Source organism: Sarcophilus harrisii, chromosome 4, assembly GCF_902635505.1.
Source record: "Sarcophilus harrisii chromosome 4, mSarHar1.11, whole genome shotgun sequence".
Taxonomy (NCBI): domain Eukaryota; kingdom Metazoa; phylum Chordata; class Mammalia; order Dasyuromorphia; family Dasyuridae; genus Sarcophilus; species Sarcophilus harrisii.
In genome coordinates, this window is record NC_045429.1 from 457,438,920 (window position 1) to 457,457,543 (window position 18,624).

The window sequence follows — 18,624 nt, forward strand, 5'->3', positions numbered from 1 at the left end:
GGGAAAGACAAGCAAAAGAAATAAGAAGTCTCCCTTTCTTTGTAACCCTGTGTTGAGCACAATGCCTAGCAAATGTTGCTGTTTGTCAGTTATGGCTGGGTCTCAGTGACCCCTTTGGGGGTTTTCTTGGCAGAGATACCAGAATATTTAACCACTTCCTTCTCCAGCTCATTTGACAGATGGAGAAACTGAGGCAAACAGGGAGAAGTGACTTGCCCAGGATCACACAGCATAGTGTCTGAGGCTGCATTTGAACTCAGGTTTTCCTGACTCCAGGCCCTGTACTAGGCATATGCCTAGTAGTAGTAGTAGTAGTACTAGTAGTAGTAGAAGTGCTTGATAAATACTGGTTGGTTGATACCAAGGGAGCCTGAGCCCCCAAAGTGAAGGATGGTCCCTGTCAGGAAACCAGACTACGTCTCCAGGACTCAGGTTGGGGAGCCAGCACAAGTACCTGCTCCTCCCACATACACTCCCAGACAAGCCCCCAAGAAAAACCCACGAAGATGTTTTCCAGACACCAGTGCAGGACACATTCGCTGTGCCCCCGGCAGCTTCGCTCCCCAAGCCCACCGAGAGCGGGGAACACAGCTTCCGGCCTCCTGGGGTGACTGCTTCCTGCAGAGGGATTTCTCCTGCTCCCCCTCAGCAGAGCTGCCCCCCCAATTCCTCTCCCATAGAGTAATGAGTCAAGTTTTAAAAGCAAGTGATGAGTCAGCCAGCTTCTGAACTGCTGCTAAGATTAATGATTGTTTGGTTTTGTTCTTTCTTGGGAAGAGGGGAAGGTGGAGGGCCAGGGGGAGGGTGGGAGCAGGGGCCCAGCCCGCCGGCTCCTGCCTATTTAGTGTAAACAAGCCCGGGCTCCTGGAGACTGATCCACAGAGTCTGCACGTGATGCTTCTGGAACAGGGAACCCTTTCAGGCTGTTGGGCAAAATGGGGCTGGCCCGGGAAAGGGGAGAGCTCCAAGGGCTTCTAATCGATCAGGAGGCAGAAATCAACCCCGGCCATCTCAGATCAGGTCCAACAGCTTCGCACTGCCCAGAGAGTGGGGGCATGGGCCGGTCAGCTCAGAGGCAGGGCCGAATGGCCCTCTCGCTTATTGCAGACCCCCCAAGACTTAGCTCCAAGCTCCCTGGCACGTACCTGCTGAGGAAGCCCCATGGGACTGGCTGCTCCCCTGGGCTGGCGCTGCTCAGTCATGTACAACTCTCCGAGGCCCCACTTGGCTTTGCTTGGCAGATACCGGAGTGGCAGCCGTTTCCTTCTCCGACTCATTTGACAGATGAGGAAACTGAGGCAGGCGGGGTAAAGTGGCTTGTCACCCAGCTAGTGTCTGAGGTGGGATTTGAACTTGGGAGGATGAGTCTTTGTGACTCCAGGCTCAGTGCTCTATCCATTATGGCATCCCCTGGCACATCCCACAAGCCTTTGCTCCCCTTGTGACCTCTAGAAAGATCGTGTTAGCCTGTAGGCCGACAACTGCCCATCCCAGTTCAAACGCCAGCCCCTCCAAGACCTCTCTGTGCCGTCTCCCAGCTGGAGGCCAAGCTTCGGGCTGGGAAGAGGATGTGCAGATCCCTCACCCAAGTCTCTGGGCTCAGGTAGAAGGAACCCACAGAGAGGGCGTGAGTAGCCCGGGAAAAACACGACATTTGTGCAAGTCCTCAGCTTCTCACTCACCCCAGCCTCGGGAGCACTTTATTCTTTCAGATTTTTTCTATTTCATCAGCAAAAATCTGCTTTGTTATCCTCCCACTCCCAACTCCAACCAAAACCTCAGATCCCATTCCCCACATATATTATCACCCATCGCACAGGTTTCAGCATCGGCTGAGCCCCAAACGGCCTCCTCCTGCCCCCTTTGCTTTCCCAGGGGTGGACAGCGGCCTTTGTTATTGGTCCCCTGGAATCCGCTTGCCCATTGCCTACTGCCCTGCTATATGCCCAGCTCTTTGTCTTTATCATCTTGTCACGAGGGCACGTGGTGCTCTGGGTTCTGCTCCCTCCGCTCAGTGTCCGTTCAGACACAGCTTCCTGGCCATCTCCGGAACCCTCACCGTCATTTCTTATAGCTCGATCATATTCCTTGCATCCATTTGCATGATGTGCTCCAGCATCCCCAGGGGCTGGGCCCCCCCTCAGTTTCCCCGCAGCTCTAAAAGAGCTGCAGAGATCTTGGGCTGCATTCTTAGTTTATTTTGCTTAGGACTAATTCCTTTCTTAGCCTGCCCTCCCTTTAATTCCCCTCCCCTCTCCATTTCCACTCTCTCTCCAAATTCCCCACTGGGTGAAATTTATTTCTATACTCAACTTTCTTTCTTTCTATTCCTCTCTCTCTCTCTCTCTCTCTCTCTCTGCTTCTGTCTCTGTGTCTCTCTGTCTCTGTTTCTATCTGGCTGTCTGTCTCTCTGCCTCTGTCCATCTCTTTCTCTCTGTATGTGGAAAAGGACAAGGTCTCTGCCTTCTTGAAGTTAAACGTTACCACGTTTGAATTGTATAGATTTGCACAAATCTATACAAAATATAAAGAATAACCACAAAGTCATTTCAGAAGAGGAAAGCGGTGGGGAAATCGTGGAAGATTTCCATCAGGCTCCTGCTTGGAAAGAAGCTGGGGATTCTATGGCGGGGGGAGAGAGACCTCTGTGAGCACAAGGAACAGTGGGATAGGAAACAGCAAGTTCACTGGCTCAGCGGGCACATAGCAGGCATTTTTCCAGGTTCTGGGACCTCCGTGGGGCGTCTCTCCCTCAATCCCTCGGCACAAGCCGTCCACCTCCTTTCCCCGACAGCTCATTCTTGAGAATGTCTTTCACATCGGGTCCTTTTGGCCAGGTTATCCTTGGCGAGGTGGTGGAGCCCACCTAACCACTCCCCACAGGATTAAGGTTAAAGACCTAAGAAAGGTGCCCACGAGCCTCCCCTCTGACCAGAAAGTACCACAGAGTGGTAGCTATTACACCAGCATAGGAACGTCCACTTTCTGTGACCCCGAGGAGGGATCAGATCCCTCACAATCTGAGCCGGTAGCAGCTGGGGAACAGAGATTCGTTTTGTTAACACACAGGACGGCCTCTTCCTGGGGGGAGGAGCTGCTCAAAAGGAATCGGATTCCTGAGGCACTCCTAAATGGAGCCCAGGCTACTTAAGCCTAGAGGTGCCCGGTTACGGATTATGTTATATAACTGGACATGTGATGATGCAGGATGTTCTTTCTCTTTCCTGCTTCATAATTCCCCTCTATAGTCTTGCTCACTTATTCCAGATACGTCTTGCAGTTGCACTTTAGTGCTATCAAAGAGATTGTTGTTATTGTTATTGGTATGATGCTTTTGTTAGAAATTAATTTTGGTACCATTTCAATCTTTACAATAGGGACTTGATTTCCAGTTATGTAAAGTCTGCAGTTATTTTATACTTGAAATTTCACCTCCATAAACACTTATACATTGTAGGATTATATTATTTATCCATTTCTTATGACGTGATCAAGAAATGGAATCTCAGAAATGGGTGCCTATCAGGCCCAGAGAGTGGTCCACGAGGGCCCCTTTGGGCAGAGGAAGGTGGGAGAGAAGAGCAGGGAGTGCGACCAGCAACTCTAACTCCCAGGGATTCAGAAAACTTTTACTGTCATTGGAGGATGGACTCCCTTACCTTTCTGCTAAACACCTGGCACCAGGTACCAAAGTCCTAGTCACGTCTCTTAAGTCCTACTGTGTGCGAGAGTGTCGGGATCATGGATTGAGAGCCGGAAGGTGCCTTAGGGACCATCCAGTTCCTCTTCCTCTTTTAATTGATGAGAAATCGATCCCGAATGGAACAAAGAGTAAACATGAATTCAGGGCCTCTCTTCTGGGCCAAGTTGCCTCCCATGTTTCTTAAACGGAAGGGAATCGGACTGTAACAAAAATGGTGGATGGCGAGAACCTAATGAGGTGGCGTGAGTCTCAGTGTCGGACGACCAGTGACCTTTCAGGACGTTTGGAGGCTTGAGTGAGGGGGCTAATATCAGGCACGTTGGGACTGGAAGTCTCCGTATAAACGTGAATCGTTCTTATTATCGGCTCACCCATATTTGCCAGTCCTCTGTCAAGGTTGCCAGGACTCATCGGGGAGGGGGGGACCATTTACCGGGCCGTCACTCTTCACTTATTGATCCCCTTTTGACCCCCACTGGAAAGTCCCGGAATGACCAGAATCCTTCCCATATTTGAGAGTATAGCTTTTAATCACTCAAACACAGCTTGTTTTATGTGTACAGTACAATAAAATCATTTATACAATGGAAACACCAAAAGGTCGGAGGATCACATCTGGAGAATGAACACTTCAAGAGAAACACTTGCCCAAAGGCTTCCCAAGGAATAATTTATACTCACAACTTCTCTGCTTGACGGAACCTTGGCCAACCTTAACCAATCTCTTGGACCCTGCTGGCTGAGACAAGATAGGGCTCACGTCAAGTTTAATTCTTGCCTGTTAGCAACTGAAAAATATTGTTGGGGTGACTCGGGGGGCATGGAGGGAATGAATGGGGCTGTCTGCAGCCTGCTCACGTCGGCTCCCATGATGCTCTCTCCCTCTGCTCGCCCTCCCTCCCCCACAGAGAGTATCCCCTCAGCACGGGAAGGCTTCCTCAGAGCCGCTCCCTTCCCCCCTCCTTCCCAGCATCCCTCGAGTCTGACAGCCCCACAGTCTCAGGTCACGACGGCGATGGCGGGGATACATGCACGTGGAAGCCCCAGGAGCCGGAGCCGGGCGGGCGAGGTCTTACACGATGCCCTCGTTGCGCTGACTCTTGTACACCACCAGCGCCGTCCCAAGGAGCGTCACCAAGATGGGGCCGATGATGAAGGGGCAGAGGACGTTGCTGGGCGGGTCCTTCAGGGCCCTGCCCGTCACGGGGCACTCTCGGAAGTAGTGCCTGTGGATGGCGAGGAAGAAGTCGTTCACCTGCAGGTTGGGCCAGGTGCAGTACAGCTTCTCGGCGATGAAAAAGGTGCAGTTGGTGAGCTCTCCGTATGTCCTGCAAGAGAAAGGGGGTTCAGTGGGGGAGGAGGAAGGAGGCAGGGGGAGCTCAGTCGGCCCGGGGCCCACGTTCCCCTCTCCTGCTCCCAGAATCTCTCTCCGGGTGTGCTGCCTTCTCCCATGAGGTCAGTCAGAACCTGGAGGGGGAGACTATTCTGCAGCCCTCAGCCCAGTGCTGGGCACAAATTAAGCGCTTAACAAAGGTTTTCTCTCTGTGTTTGTCTGTCTCTCTGTCCACCTTAGTTCCCCAGCTCTGGGTTTGTACCTTCCTGAAGGTGCCGTTAGAGGATCTGAATTCAAGTCCTGCTCAGTCATTTAGAGACTCGGGTGAGACACGTTCTCTCCTTGGGCCCCAGTTTCCTCATGTTAGGGGGCTGGGCAGTTGGCCCCCTTCACTTTGCCTCCTGTGACAGATCTTTGGGTCCTGGCTTCCTATGGGGGGTGAGGGGGTAGGGGGTGGGGAATCTGTCCTCCCCCTCCCTCCCTCCCTTCTGTGAAATGATCCCTGTGTTCATCCAGCTTTAGCTCCTGACTCACCGACCCTTTACCTGGGCTCAGCTGGCTGCCCGCTCTGCCCATTATCAGATTAAAACTCAGGGGCTGATAAGGACTCAGAACCCGGCCAACCGAGGGGCCGGATCCCCGTCAAGTGCCCGCCTCCCCTCCTCCCCCACGTGCGTCTGTGTGGAGACCCCTGGATCTGGAGCAGGGCTTCAGCTCTCGGCCCCTCATTCACACCCCTGCCCAAGGGAGGTGGGGCAGATCAGCCCCCAGCCCCAGCTCCTGCTGGGAGGGAGGGCCTAGCGGCTCAGGGAGGAAGAAGCCAGATTTATCCCAGACCTTGACTTTGGCCAGTGGGAGCCCCAACCCGGCCCAGCAGGAGGAGAATCCAGAGGCAGGATACGGCGGCCCCAGAACACGTGGAGGGCTCCCGCCTGCCTCGGTCCTGAGGGGCAGAAGGGCTGCCCACCAAGGGGAGCTCTGCCGCTCGGGCCCCTGGGACGAGCTTGGGCGCCTTCCTGAGAAAGCTGGGTTTCCTTTGGGTCAAGGGGGGAAAGTGGCTCCCGGGTCCTGGGGCAACGCCCCAATGCCCCAAGTTCACCACCCCATTACCTCATCCCTGCTCGGTCACATTTCAAACAAGCAGAGCCCTCCCCCCCACCCCCCCACGGGCTGCTCCCTGTTTACTGAGAAAACAAGCCCAGACAATGGAGCATCTTATTTGGAGAAGGGATGCCTGGGGACTAAGCTCAGCCTGGATCTGGGGGTGGCGGGGAGCCAGCGCGAGGCGGGGATGGAAACATGCAGGAACTGGGGCTCGAGTTACGGAGCTCCGGGAGTCACGGAATCGCAGAGCGGAAGGAGCCTGGGGGCCGTCTCCTCCGCCCCGACCCGGCCTGAAGGCTCCTCCATAGATGCCCCAACAACTTGGTCCTTAAAGACCTGTGGGCACGGGGGGCTTACTACCTGCTCCTGGCACCGCAAAGCTCTTCCTCAAGGGCAAGTTTTTCATTAGTGTTTAGGGCCCAGTGGATAGCGCTCGTGACTGCTGGTCTTTCTGCAAATGAGCACAAGGCTCTCACCACAGGGATGTCAGGAAAAGGGAGGGATCAATGAATAAAGTCCCTTGCCAGCTTTAAGGGATCTTCACTCACCCCCTGCCCCCCCCCCCACCCTGGGCGCTGCCCTCAGGGGCCACAGAGTAACCTGGGATCACCATGGGGCAAACACCCAGGGGCGTTCCCTCCTCCTCTCAGGGAAGGCGCAGGGGAGCGGGGCAGGGCTGCTCTGCCTCGGAACTCGTCCTGAGAAAGCGCCCGCCCCAAAGGCAAATGGTTCCCCAGCTCAGGAAGATCAAGGCTGGAAAGGCTCCGAGCCAATTTTCCTCTTCTAGAACCTTTTTTCCTCCCTCCCTCCCTTCTCACTTCTTTCCTTCCTTGCTCACTTCATTTATTAGGAATATATATATATATTCCTTCCTTCCTTCCTCACTTCACTTATTAGGAATACATTGCTTCCTTCCCTCTTTCTTCTCTTCCTTCCTCACTTCACTTATTAGGAATATATTCCTTCCTTGCTTCCTTCCTCCTTCCTTCCCTTCCTCCCTTCCTTCGTCCTTTTATTTGGGGGGCAGACAGTTGGGGCCAGGTGATGTTCCCAGAGTCTCACAGCTTGTGAGTATTGGAGGCTAGATTTGAACTCAGGCCCTCGTGACTCCAGGGTGAGCACTCTACCCACTGTGCCACCTTGCTGTTCCCTAGAACATTTCTGCTCATATGAAGTCACCCCACACTTAAACATGAAACATCACAGGCACTTCCATTGCAACAGCTCCCTCTCCCTCCCCCAGAGTTCCTTCTTTCTCCAGAGGCCCCGGCATCCTCCCAGCCTCCCCGATTCTGAGCCACTTTTGGACTTTGTGCCCCCACCCCTTGTATCTTGTTGGGCACCAAGCTTTCTGGAGACAGTAACGTATCCTCCTCTCTCCCCTCCCGCTGGCCTCTAGTCTGGCGGAGGCCCTCAGCTCTCCTTGCCATGTGTGAGCAGGAGGGCCCGGGAAGGAGGAACCCCTCCTGACTTGGTTTGCTGCACCCCCAAATCCAGGTCTGCCAGGACTCCCGGCACCTCTGAGGCTTGGTCCAACACACCTATAAAATCAGGCCCTGCACCTTTGCTACCCTTGAGAGCAGGGATTCGTAGCCCCTTTTATATCCTGGACCCCTGGGCAGCCTCGGGACCCCTTTTCACTTACAGGTTTTGTTTTTTCAAGGACATGCTAAGTTTCAAAGAAGAGCCAGTGAAAATAAGGCTATTTCCCTCCATCCACTTGAAATCTGTTCCTGGATTCCAAATTAGAAGCTTCCAAACTGTAGAGAACAGTTTATTGATGAATTAGAGAAGGGAGGGGGGGTTTGGGGGGGACTTAAAGGAAGTCGGGGATGTCAGGGGTCAGAGAGGAGGAGGAGGAGTATGGCAGGGAAAATTGCGGGAGCTCAGAGATTGAGGGTCTTGTTTGTGGGTCGGCCAGGAGGCCGGAGACACTGGACCAGAGAGTGAGTGTCAGGGACTGAGGTGTGGTATCTCCCTCAGAATAACCCTGGGAAAGAGATAATAAAAGTCTCGTTAGCCCCAGAGACAAGGAAGAGGAGACCAGAAGGGATGTGCAGTCGATAACGTATTAAGTTTGGAGGAAGGAGATTTGGATTTAAGTCCCAACTCTCCTTCTGTCTCCATGATCTTGAGTAAATTACTTAAACTCCCATGGGACTCAGTTGCTTCATATGTAAGATGGAGTGAATTGGACTACAGGGGCCTCTCAAATCCCTTCCAGTTCCTGATCGATGATCCAAATTAACCACCGTGAGCCTCAGTTTCCTAATCTATAAAATGGCCTCTGAGGTCCCCCCAAACTTTGATCTTATTTAAGTTGTTTGGCTATTAATGAACAAAATAAAAATTCAGGCCCAAGCCTTTTGTCTCGCCCTCCCTCCCTCCCTCCTCTCTGCCCCCCTGCCCCCCACCTCCATCCCCCAACACCAAGAATTTCTCTCTCCGGTCTTATGCAATGGTTGTTCTGGGAGCGATGCAGATACAGCAACAGATACGTGCTTTTTCTTGGAAAAAAAATCAATGCAACCCTTGACTTAGATGGAAGAGAACACGGAATTCTTCAGGAGGAAGCCTCGTAGTCTCGGGAGCTCTCCGGCCGCCAAGTCTCCAGAATCCTCGAAGAGGATGTGGGCTGTCCTTGACACTGGTGAATCCCAGTACCTCATGTCCTCCCAGACCACGGGCCGGGCTGAACTTTCCATGTGCTATTCTGGGCCCCACACGGTGAGATCTGTTCTGCGGGCTCTCAGGGTCGCCCGTGCCCCAAAATAACCTTCCGCTGGGAGGCTGGCCGCTCCCTTCGTTCCATTTATTTATACCACGGTGACAGCTGGAAATGGCAATAAATCTGGGGACCTTGATAGGTGAAGACTCTCTCCCTGTAGCAAAGACCTGAATTTTGGGAACTGCTCCCTTCCGGGAGTCCCCCTTGGTTCCTTGGAGAGAGACCTAGACACGTGGGTCACCTCCTGGGCCCTGCACAAGCATGCTTCGCTGGAGTACGGGGACTAATTAGGAGGAGGAATCTTTCTTGCTTTAATCCGGTTGTTTTGGTTGCTCCTCAGTCTATGAAAATTGCCCTTTTTTGGCTGAAACTTTCCACCCTTGGCCCCAGAGCAAAATTGTTCGGAATGTCCCCAAAGAGTATGGCTGAGAGAACTTCCTCTGGGTCTCAGGAAAGGAAAAGGCCCGAAAGACAAAGGCCTTGGTCATTGTGTCCCCAGGCCTCGGCTGTTGCCGTGAGTGAGACAAGTCTAATCGGTGGTTAATTAATTACACGTGGATCCGGGAAGTATGGCACACAGTGCTGGGCTGGAGGCCGAGAAATCTGAGTTCAAATCCCATCACAGACACTGATTAGCTGTGAGGTTCTGAAGAAGTCCCTTCCCCTCTCTCACTTTTCCATCTGTAAAATGGGGCTAAGTATCCTTTTGCAAACTCCCTTGCAGGATTGTGGGAGAAGGAAAGGGTTTTGTAACTCTAAGTATTAGAGAAATCGGAGTCATTTCTATCTACTTCCCCCACTTTCTGAAACTCCTATCTGAGAAGTGTTCCCCCTTTCAGAAAATTCAAATATCTGAGCTCATTTGAACACCAAGAGGGCAAGGACTACAATTCATTTGCCTTTGTGGGAGTCCAGATGAGCAGACTGCAGCATATTACAGCCTGAGAACTTCAAGAAGTTCAGCAAAAAGTTGGCCAAATCAGAAACGTCTGAGGAACAACAGTCAGTGCCTAATAAATGCTTGCTGCTTGGGTGATTAATTGTGACCAAGGAGATGGCCGATCACATAGAGGGAGTGAAGGATAGCCGATGGACAACCAGTGGCTTCTCTGGTGTTCTCTGGATGCCAGGAGAATGCCGTCACTCAATCACCCAACATTTTAAGGTACCTATAAGAGAAGCTGTATGGTGTGACTGGATTTTGGGTCAGGAAGTCCTGGATTCTAATTCTGCCCTGGGTACTTATTTATGTGACCCTGAGCACATCATTTAATCACTCTCAGACTCAGTTTCCTCATTTGTAAATGACAGAGTTGGATCCAACTGAAATCTCTTTCTGCTTTAAATCTAGCATGATAGGACAACTCACTTAGAAACTCAGTAGCTCAGTTTCCTGAAATTGTAAAAAAAAAAAAAAAAAAAGGGGGTGGGGTGGGGGAGGTGAGAGGTGGGAAGAAATGATTTTATGGCCCAGGAAACATCCAGAGAAGGAAATCTCTCTCCTGAAGTGCAGGTAGCTCTTCCCTGCACCTGATTGACTCAGAGGTGCTCAGAGAGGGCCTTGAAGTCTGCCCAGAGTCAGAATGGGCCAGAGGCAAACTGGGTTTGGCTTTCCTGGATTCAGGGATGGCTCTCCAGCCACTACTCTACCCCTTCCTTTCAAATGCTTGAGAAATACAACTGAATGTCAATCAGTGCTTGCACATAGTAGGTGCTTCATAAAGCCTTTCAAATGCTTGAGAAATATGACCATGTCAATCAGTGCTTGCACATAGTAGGTGCTTCACAAGGCCTTTCATATGTTTGAGAAAGATGACTATGTCAATCAGTGCTTGCACATAGTAGGTGCTGCATAAGACTTTTTAAATGTTTGAGAAATGTGACTGAATGTCAATTGGTGCTTGCATGTAATAGGTACTAATAAGACTTCAAATGCTTGAGAAATGTGACAATGTCAATGGGTGCTTGCACATAGTAGGCACTTCATAAGGACATTGCCATCAGGTAAATACAAAGTATTTTGAGACAACCAGAATGCCGGAGGGGGGGATTTGTCCTTGGGAATCCTGTTTTGTCCAGTCCTGTTTTGAACTGAAACGGTTAATCAAGCATCTTCATCTCTTTGTGTGGTGGCGATCTGACCCAATATGTTTTTAATTTGTCAGAGGTCAGATCTTTACCTCATCTGACCAAGACTTGTTCTGGACACTAAGAGGGCAGGACGAGGGAAGACTGGGTTACTTGGGGACAATGACCGATTGTGACAGGCAGCCTTGGTTCTCGGACCTCAGGCCTCCGAGAGGGGCTGGGGAGGTTTGAGGGGCCGGCTGATGTCCTGAGAAACTCAAGCGGGCAATATGGACTCCCAGGGACCAACTTTTCCAAAATGTCGACCAAGACTCTGCAGAATTGACCGCTCGGACCCAAAGCCAACCAACGGGCACGTCCTGCTGGTTCTCCCTTCTCAACTGTTCTCTCTTCTGTTTCCTTCTCCCAACATGCAATGACATCTCCCCTGGACCATCTCAGGAGCCTCCTCCTGGGCCTCCCTGCCTCCAGTCCCCACTCTCTCCAATTCCTCTTCACACAGCTGCCCACAGCACCTTCCTAAATCCCAGCTCGGACCACGTTTTCTCCAGGAAAAAATGAATTCCTTGGCTTGGCTTTTCGAACCTTCCACAATCCGGGTCCGGCCTCCCTTTGCAGACCCTTAAGAAGGGCTCGTTCTCCCTCACCTCTGGGCACCAGCTCCATGTTTCCAGCCAAACTGGCTGACTCTGAGCTCTCTGTGTATGGCCCTTGGCTTCCTGTCCTCATGCCTTCTCAAAGGCCCCGATCTGGCTGTTCCTGGAGCTCTCTCCTATTTCCACTTGTGGATCTGTCCCCAGGGCTCGGCTCGGGGGTTACCCAGCCCGTGCCCTCCTCCAGTGGGCACTTCCATGTTGCATCCCCCAGAAGAAGGGAAGCTCCCGGAGGCCAGGGGCTCCTTTCTGCCTCGTGGCCTCCCCAAGAAAGGTACACGGGGCTTATTAGACAAGATTGCTGTTCTCCTTCTCCAGAAGCATTCTGGGGGATAATGAGTTGGTCCAGTCTCCCAGCCCTTCACTTTGACATGAACCAAATTCGAGCAAAGGAGAAGGTCCGTGGGCTTGGCTCTCTGTGAGGGAGCAGCCCAGCCAATTTCTCCCTGAGCTGAAGGAACATTCTTAGGATTCTGGGCCTGGAGTCCAGTCTGACAGGAGGGGGCCAGGAAGGGTGAGGTAAGACCGGAGGAAGGGGGGCAGCTGGGCAGGGAGAAGCCTTCCCACCGGAGCATCTGCTGAGCCCTGGGAATGCTCCAGTCACAAACACAGGGCTTTTGTTGAGTTTGGGGGGGACTTAAAGAACAGCTGCTGCTGCACTGAGATATACAGCCCCACCAGGGGCTGGGGCGGATTCTGAGAACCTGAGTTCGAGTCCCAGCTTCACTGGGACAAGTTGACTGACCTCGCTGGGTCTCAGGCCCCTCATCTGTAAAATGAGGGTCCAGATTAAGGACCTCGAAGGTCCTTCCCACTCTACAGCCATAGTCCTGTGAGGGTAGGTCAGCTTAGGCCGAGCTCTGGAATCCTTTCGGATGGTGAGAATTGCCAGGGCTGTGAGGAGGAAGGCTTACAGCCCAGGAGCCTGGCCTGGGGCAGGGAACAGTAGCCCCGGGGGTGCTGCTGTGCCAGAAGGGGGGCTGCCCGTCTCCCCGAGAGGAGAGACCCCGTTATCAGGGCTTCCTGACCTGCCTGTGAAATGGCTTAGAAATATTCTGATACTCGTATTTCAGTAGAATTGATTCCCTTTGCAATAGTCTGTAATATTCTGTATTGTATTATCAGAAGAAGGGGGCCAAACACTCACTAGACTGCCAAAGAGGTCTATGTCACCAAGAAGGGGAGAATCCCAGCTCTAGGAGATTGGAAGAACGGCCCAAGAAAGAAGGCTGGGCCAAGCTGCTGGGCTGGGCCCAGGTGTGTTGATGAGAAAGGCCAGCCCCAATAACTCTGCCCCACTCTCCCTTCCCAGCCTCATCTTCCTCATGGCAGGGCCCTGGGCTGTCTGTTTGCCCTACCCTGGGACCAGATCTCACTCAAGAGGGCTGAACTTGGGGAGAAAGAGGAGGAAGAAATCTGGGAGCTCCTTCCCTTAGGGGCTTTTCCTCCTCTTGGATGGCCAGGGAAGGCACCGAGTGGGAGCACGTGAGCCTGAGATGTCGGTTCTTCCTTCGCCCAATTCCTGCTGCTCTTGGCCATCGCCCATGGTTTGCTTTAAACCCTCTGTGGGGGAGCCTGGTCTGCATTAAATGGACCCGGAGCCAGCACAGGAGTCGGTCAGCTCATTTATTAGCGCCACCTCCTCCGAGGGTGGACATGGCAGCCCAGGATGTTTACCCTGTCCATAAACAGCCTCTTCTGGCTCTTTTCAGGGCCTTCGGGAATGGAGGGTCCCGAGTGAGAATCTCTGTTTTGTCTAACGAGTGGCCTTGTGAGCCATCCTGCCATGTCTATCTCCACAATATCTCATGGTCTCCAGTCTCATTTCTCTCCCCTCCACGATCTGTCCTTCACTCATGTGCCAAAATATTATTCCTAAAGCACAAGCCTGACTGTCATTCTTCAGCTCAAGAAACTTCAACGGCTCCCTAGTACTGCCAGGAGAAATTTCAAAGTCCCGAATTTAGCATTTAAAACTTCTTGCCTTTTGGCTGCAGCCTGATTTCTCACTACTCCCTGTCATGTTCCCTGTTACAGGCAGAGCAGTTGATCGATGTTCTCTGCAGAAGCCATCCCATCTCCTGCCTTTGCACAGAGTAGACCCTGTGTCCTGAATTTTCTCTCTCTTCCCTCACACCACATAGAATCCTTAGCTTGATTCAGAGTTCAGTTTCTACACAAGGCTTTCCTTGACCTCAACTTATTGGTGTTCACTCCTCAGAAAGTCCTTTGTATCAATTTCACTGTTTGCTCCCCAGAAAGTCCTTTAAATCCTTTGTATCAATTTCACTGTTTGCTCCCCAGAAAGTCCTTTAAATCCTTTGTATCCATTTCACTATTTGTTCCCCAGAAAATACTTTATATCTATTTCACTATTTGCTGCCCAGAAAGTCCTTTGTATCTATTGCACAATTTGCTCCCCAGAAAATACTTTATATCTATTCCACTATTTGCTCCCTAGAAAGTCCTTTGTATCTATTTCACTATTTGCTCCCCAGAAAGCCCTTTGCATCTATTTCAGTGTGGTTCCCCCTCAGTAGAATGGAACCTCATTGAGGGCAGGGCTCTTTTCCTTTTTGTCTTTGTAACTCAGGACCCAGCACAGCGTCCAAGACAAAATATTTACTTCATAAACACTTGTTGAAAGCTCATAAAAAGCTTCAACAAGAGACACAGAAGGAAGCCCAGAAAACTTTAAAAATATTTACAGCTTCTTTCAAATCCTCACCAGTGTGGGAAACCAGACCAGTTTATCCCTCAGATTGATACCAGGAAAGTTTAACTGGCAGCTCGCTGTCACAACAGTTACATTTGTCCAGGGTCTTGAATTTTTTAAGCACTTTGCACATATCATCTCATTTGATCCAGACAATCCAGTGAGGTTGAGAGTGTTAACCCCATGTTACAGAGAGGGATTCCTGATCCTGGGTCTGAATCTGGATGCGAGTCCAGTGGGGGATCTGAAACCTCACTGCAGATCCCAAATCTCCAGCTGACTTGCCGTGTGACTTTGTACAATAAGTCAGTGTGAAAAGATAAAAACAGGCACCAGGTGCGATAAATAGAAATAGATTTGGGAGAGCAATAGATTTTGTGAGAATATTATATAAAAGTTAGCAACATGGAGCAATCATGACAAACCATCCACCCTAGATTATGAAGTTTTGCTATTTATGATGTGAATAACACACAGGAGTTAGCAAGGAAAGGGTTTTTTTTTTAACAATTAACAAGGGGAAAGTTCTCTCATGGAACTCACAGTTAACTAGGAGTTAGAAGTCATTAAAGGGAAGATGTCATGAGGAGGGAGAGAGTACCTCACAGTGAGCTTAATCCTGAGAAGGAGTTAACAAAGACCTACATCACGAATTAATCTTTTATAGGGGAAATACAAGAAGTTTCCTACCCTAACTGGGAAAGTCTCAGGGGAAGAGGGAAAAACAAAGGCGGAGACAAGGATGTATGTTGAGACTGACTTTAAAAGATAGTCTAGTTCCCATCAAATTATCTAAAGGATGATAACAAGGCAGTCTGGATGCATTATGGCTGCCTTAACTATGGCAGAAAGACAGTATGGGAAGTTAAATTCCCATTAAGGTTATGCTAACTAACCATTCTTGGGAAACTGAGGGAATCAGAGCTGACAAAGGAGCTGGATGGGATTCACAGCAAGCGGGAGGGTATAGATTGGTACCTGGGTCCTTTGGATCCAAAGCCAGGGTTGTATGGTACCAACCACTCTGAGTCATCCATTCCAGTGAGGGGGATGGGAACCACTTATTTGGATTTCTTGGCAATGAAGACCAATCAGGATGATTAGTAAATAAAAATAAATTTTAAAAAATAAGGAGAGGCAGTGTGGTATAACCTATGGCCAGAATCAGTCTCAGAGACTAGATCTATGTGATTTTGGGTGTGGGCCTTAGGAAACTGCCTTTCAGGAATTTTTGCTAAAAATATTTTGATAACTATATTTCAATAAATTGTCCTTTGTGAGGATCTGTATTTTACTTTATAAATTTAAAAATTCTTTTAAAAAGGGGTCCTCAAAGAAATTAAAACCATTTCTAGTCACACACACAAAATGCTCTAAATTACTACAGATTAGAGAAATACAAATTAAGACAACTCTGAGGCACTCTCCTAGATTGGATAAGATTTGGAACTTAACATAAAGAAAAAAAGTCTAATTCTCTAGTCTGACCCCAAGAAAGTCTTCCAGAAGTGGGTCTCCTTCAATGAAGGTCTTTACGCAAAAGCTTGGGGCAGCTAAGGGGGCACCATAGTGAACACTATGAGTCAGGAAGATCTTGGGCAAGTAACTTCACCCTATTTTTCTGTTTTCTCATCGGTAAAATGAACTGGACAAGGAAATGGCAAACAAGGCCAGTATCCCTGGCAAGAAAACCCCAAATAGGTTTAAAAAAAGTTGGACATGAGTAAAACAACTGAACAACAATTACCAAGAGCTTATATATATGAGAGAGAAAAAAAAGACAGAAAGAGACAGAGAGAGACAGAGAGAGACAGAGAGAGAGAGAGAGAGAGAGAGAGAGAGAGAGAGAGAGAGAGAGAGAATATGAGAATGTTTTTCCAGTCAGGTTAGGGTTAAAGTGGACTCAGAATGAGGTTCCATTAATTTATATCTGAGAGTCTCTGATTAATGCTATTTTGTTGCTCAGCACCAGAAGAGTAGCTGGTATGAATCATGAAGAACAGGGAGGGAGAAAGGGATTTAGCACATCATTGCCTCCATTTAAACTTGCCATTTCTGCTTAAATGAGTCATTTGAAAATCCTTTTATTGATTTTTTGGGTTTGTTTTTACATCACTTACATTTCCAAATATATTCCTTCCCCAAGGCTCCCCAGTGGCTGCTCCTTGTAAGTGAGAATAAAAACAAAAGGAAGAACTATAAAACCAAACCCATATGTGGCCCCTGCATGAAAATATATGCAGTATTCCATATCCCTAGTCCCCCACCTCTCCTAAATGAAGATGCTAAATCATTTTGTGAAAACATATGATCCCTGGAAACTGAGTACATGCCCATCAATTGGAGAATGGCTGAATAAATTTTAGTATATGAATATTATGGAATATTGTTGTTATATAAAAAACGACCAGGAGATGATTTCAGAGAGGATTGGAGAGACTTATAGGAACTGATGCTGAGGGAAGTGAGCAGAACCAGGGGATCAATATATACCATATGATGATCAATTCTGATGGTCATGGCCCTTTTCAACGATGAGATGAACCAAATCAGTTCCAATAGAGCAGTAATAAACTGAACCAGCTACACTCAGTGAAAGAGCTCTGGGAATGACTATGAAGCACTACAAAGAATTCCTAATCCCTCTGTTTTTGTCCGCCTGCATTTTGGATTTCCTTCACGGGCTAATTGTACACTATTTTAAAGTCCAATTCTTTTTGTGCAGCAAAATAACTGTATGGATATGTATACTTATATTGTATTTAACTTATACTCTAACATATTTAACATGTATTGGTCATCCTGCCATCGGGGGAGGGGGTGAAGGGAAGGAGGGGAAAAGTTGGAACAGAAGGTTTGGCAATTGTCAATACTGTAAAATTACCCATGCACAGAACCTGTCAATAAAAAGCTATAATAAAAAAAAAGAAAACATATGATCCCTATTGTCTCTGGTTAAAAAATCAGATTAACCAGTACTTTGTGTCTCTAATTTTAAAACAAATCACTTTAGGTAAATGAATACTCCCAGCCACGATATGAGAAATGAAGGGTTCCAGAATATGCCTTATTTGTTTGGTTGTTTGCATGCTAATGTGAACACATTTATTTTATTTTATTTTATTTTTTGTATCCCCAGTGCTTAGCCCAGTGCCTGGCACATAGTAGGTGCTTAATAAATGCTTTTTTCTGAAGTGTCCATCAAGGAAGCATCTCCTGCCTCCAGAGGTGCCCTCTCCACTTTGGCCCATCTGCTGTTGGGAAGTTTTTCTTTATTTTAAGGTTAAACCTCCCTCTCTGAAACTTCTCCCCCTGGCTCTGGGGGCCAGGTGGAGCTGGCCTAATCCGGCCTCCATGGGAGAGAGACTTCTCCAACACTGTCCTGGAGACCCTCTGAGCGCTTCCTTCTCTAGCCTAAATCCCCTCAGATCCTTCAACCACCAAGTTTCCTCTTCCTTTACTACATCCCAGGCTCTCTGCAGACAGGGCAAGTCTTCCTGTTCTAGGCATCTCCAGCATTACCGAGCACAACGCCCCGTGCAGAGCGGAGCCCAAAGAGTGTGTGTCTGAGTAAATGTTTGATGAATTGGGGGGGGGGGGCGGAACCAGCATTCCCAGGCTATCAAAATGGACCCTGATCGGTCTCTCTTGGCTTCAAGTCTCTCCCTCCCCCAATCCATCTCCACACTCCAATCTAAACGCTGCTCTGCTTTAGTCACATTTTATTCTTCATGACCTCATTTGGAATTTTCTTGACAGACAGTGGAGAGGTTCGCCATTTCCTTCTCCAGCTCATTTTACAGATGAGGAAACTGAGGTAAACAGAGTGAAGTGACTTGCCCACAATCATACAGCAAGGATGTATCTGAGACTGAATTTGAACTCAGTTCTTCTCCAGGCTGTATCTTGATCCACTGTGCCACTTTAGCCATTCCATTCATCCCCCATATTTCTCTCCGTCATATATTCCAACAACCTGACCTCTTCCCCATATCCGACTCCCCTTTGCACACATGGCCCTATACCCAGAATTCTTCTGACACTTATTTGGAACCCTATCTTCCTTCACGACTCAGTTGAGATGCCATGTTCTGGAAGAAACTTTCCTGATCTCTCTTTTCTTCTCCTCTCTTCCTTTTCCCCAGCTGATATTACTTCATAATTGTATATTTTGTGTTTATAGTGATTTATATTTTTGTCTTTGTATATTTTGTATTTCTTTATTTGATTACATGTTGTATTTTCCCAGAAGCTTCTTGAAGATAGGGAATAATTCTTTTTTTTAAAAAAAATTCTTTG

At 49.1% G+C, this 18,624-nt stretch overlaps 1 protein-coding gene across 1 annotated transcript in view; it reads right to left on the bottom strand.

Moving 5' to 3' along the window:
* Positions 1 to 4,212: 4,212 nt before the first annotated feature.
* RAMP1 (receptor activity modifying protein 1) overlaps positions 4,213 to 18,624 on the bottom strand; it is a 53,494-nt gene continuing 39,082 nt past the window's right edge. The window contains exon 3 of the mRNA XM_031968221.1: positions 4,213 to 5,031. Coding sequence (XP_031824081.1) covers positions 4,776 to 5,031 — 256 coding nt within the window. The 3' untranslated portion in view covers positions 4,213 to 4,775. The remainder of the gene's footprint in view (positions 5,032 to 18,624) is intronic.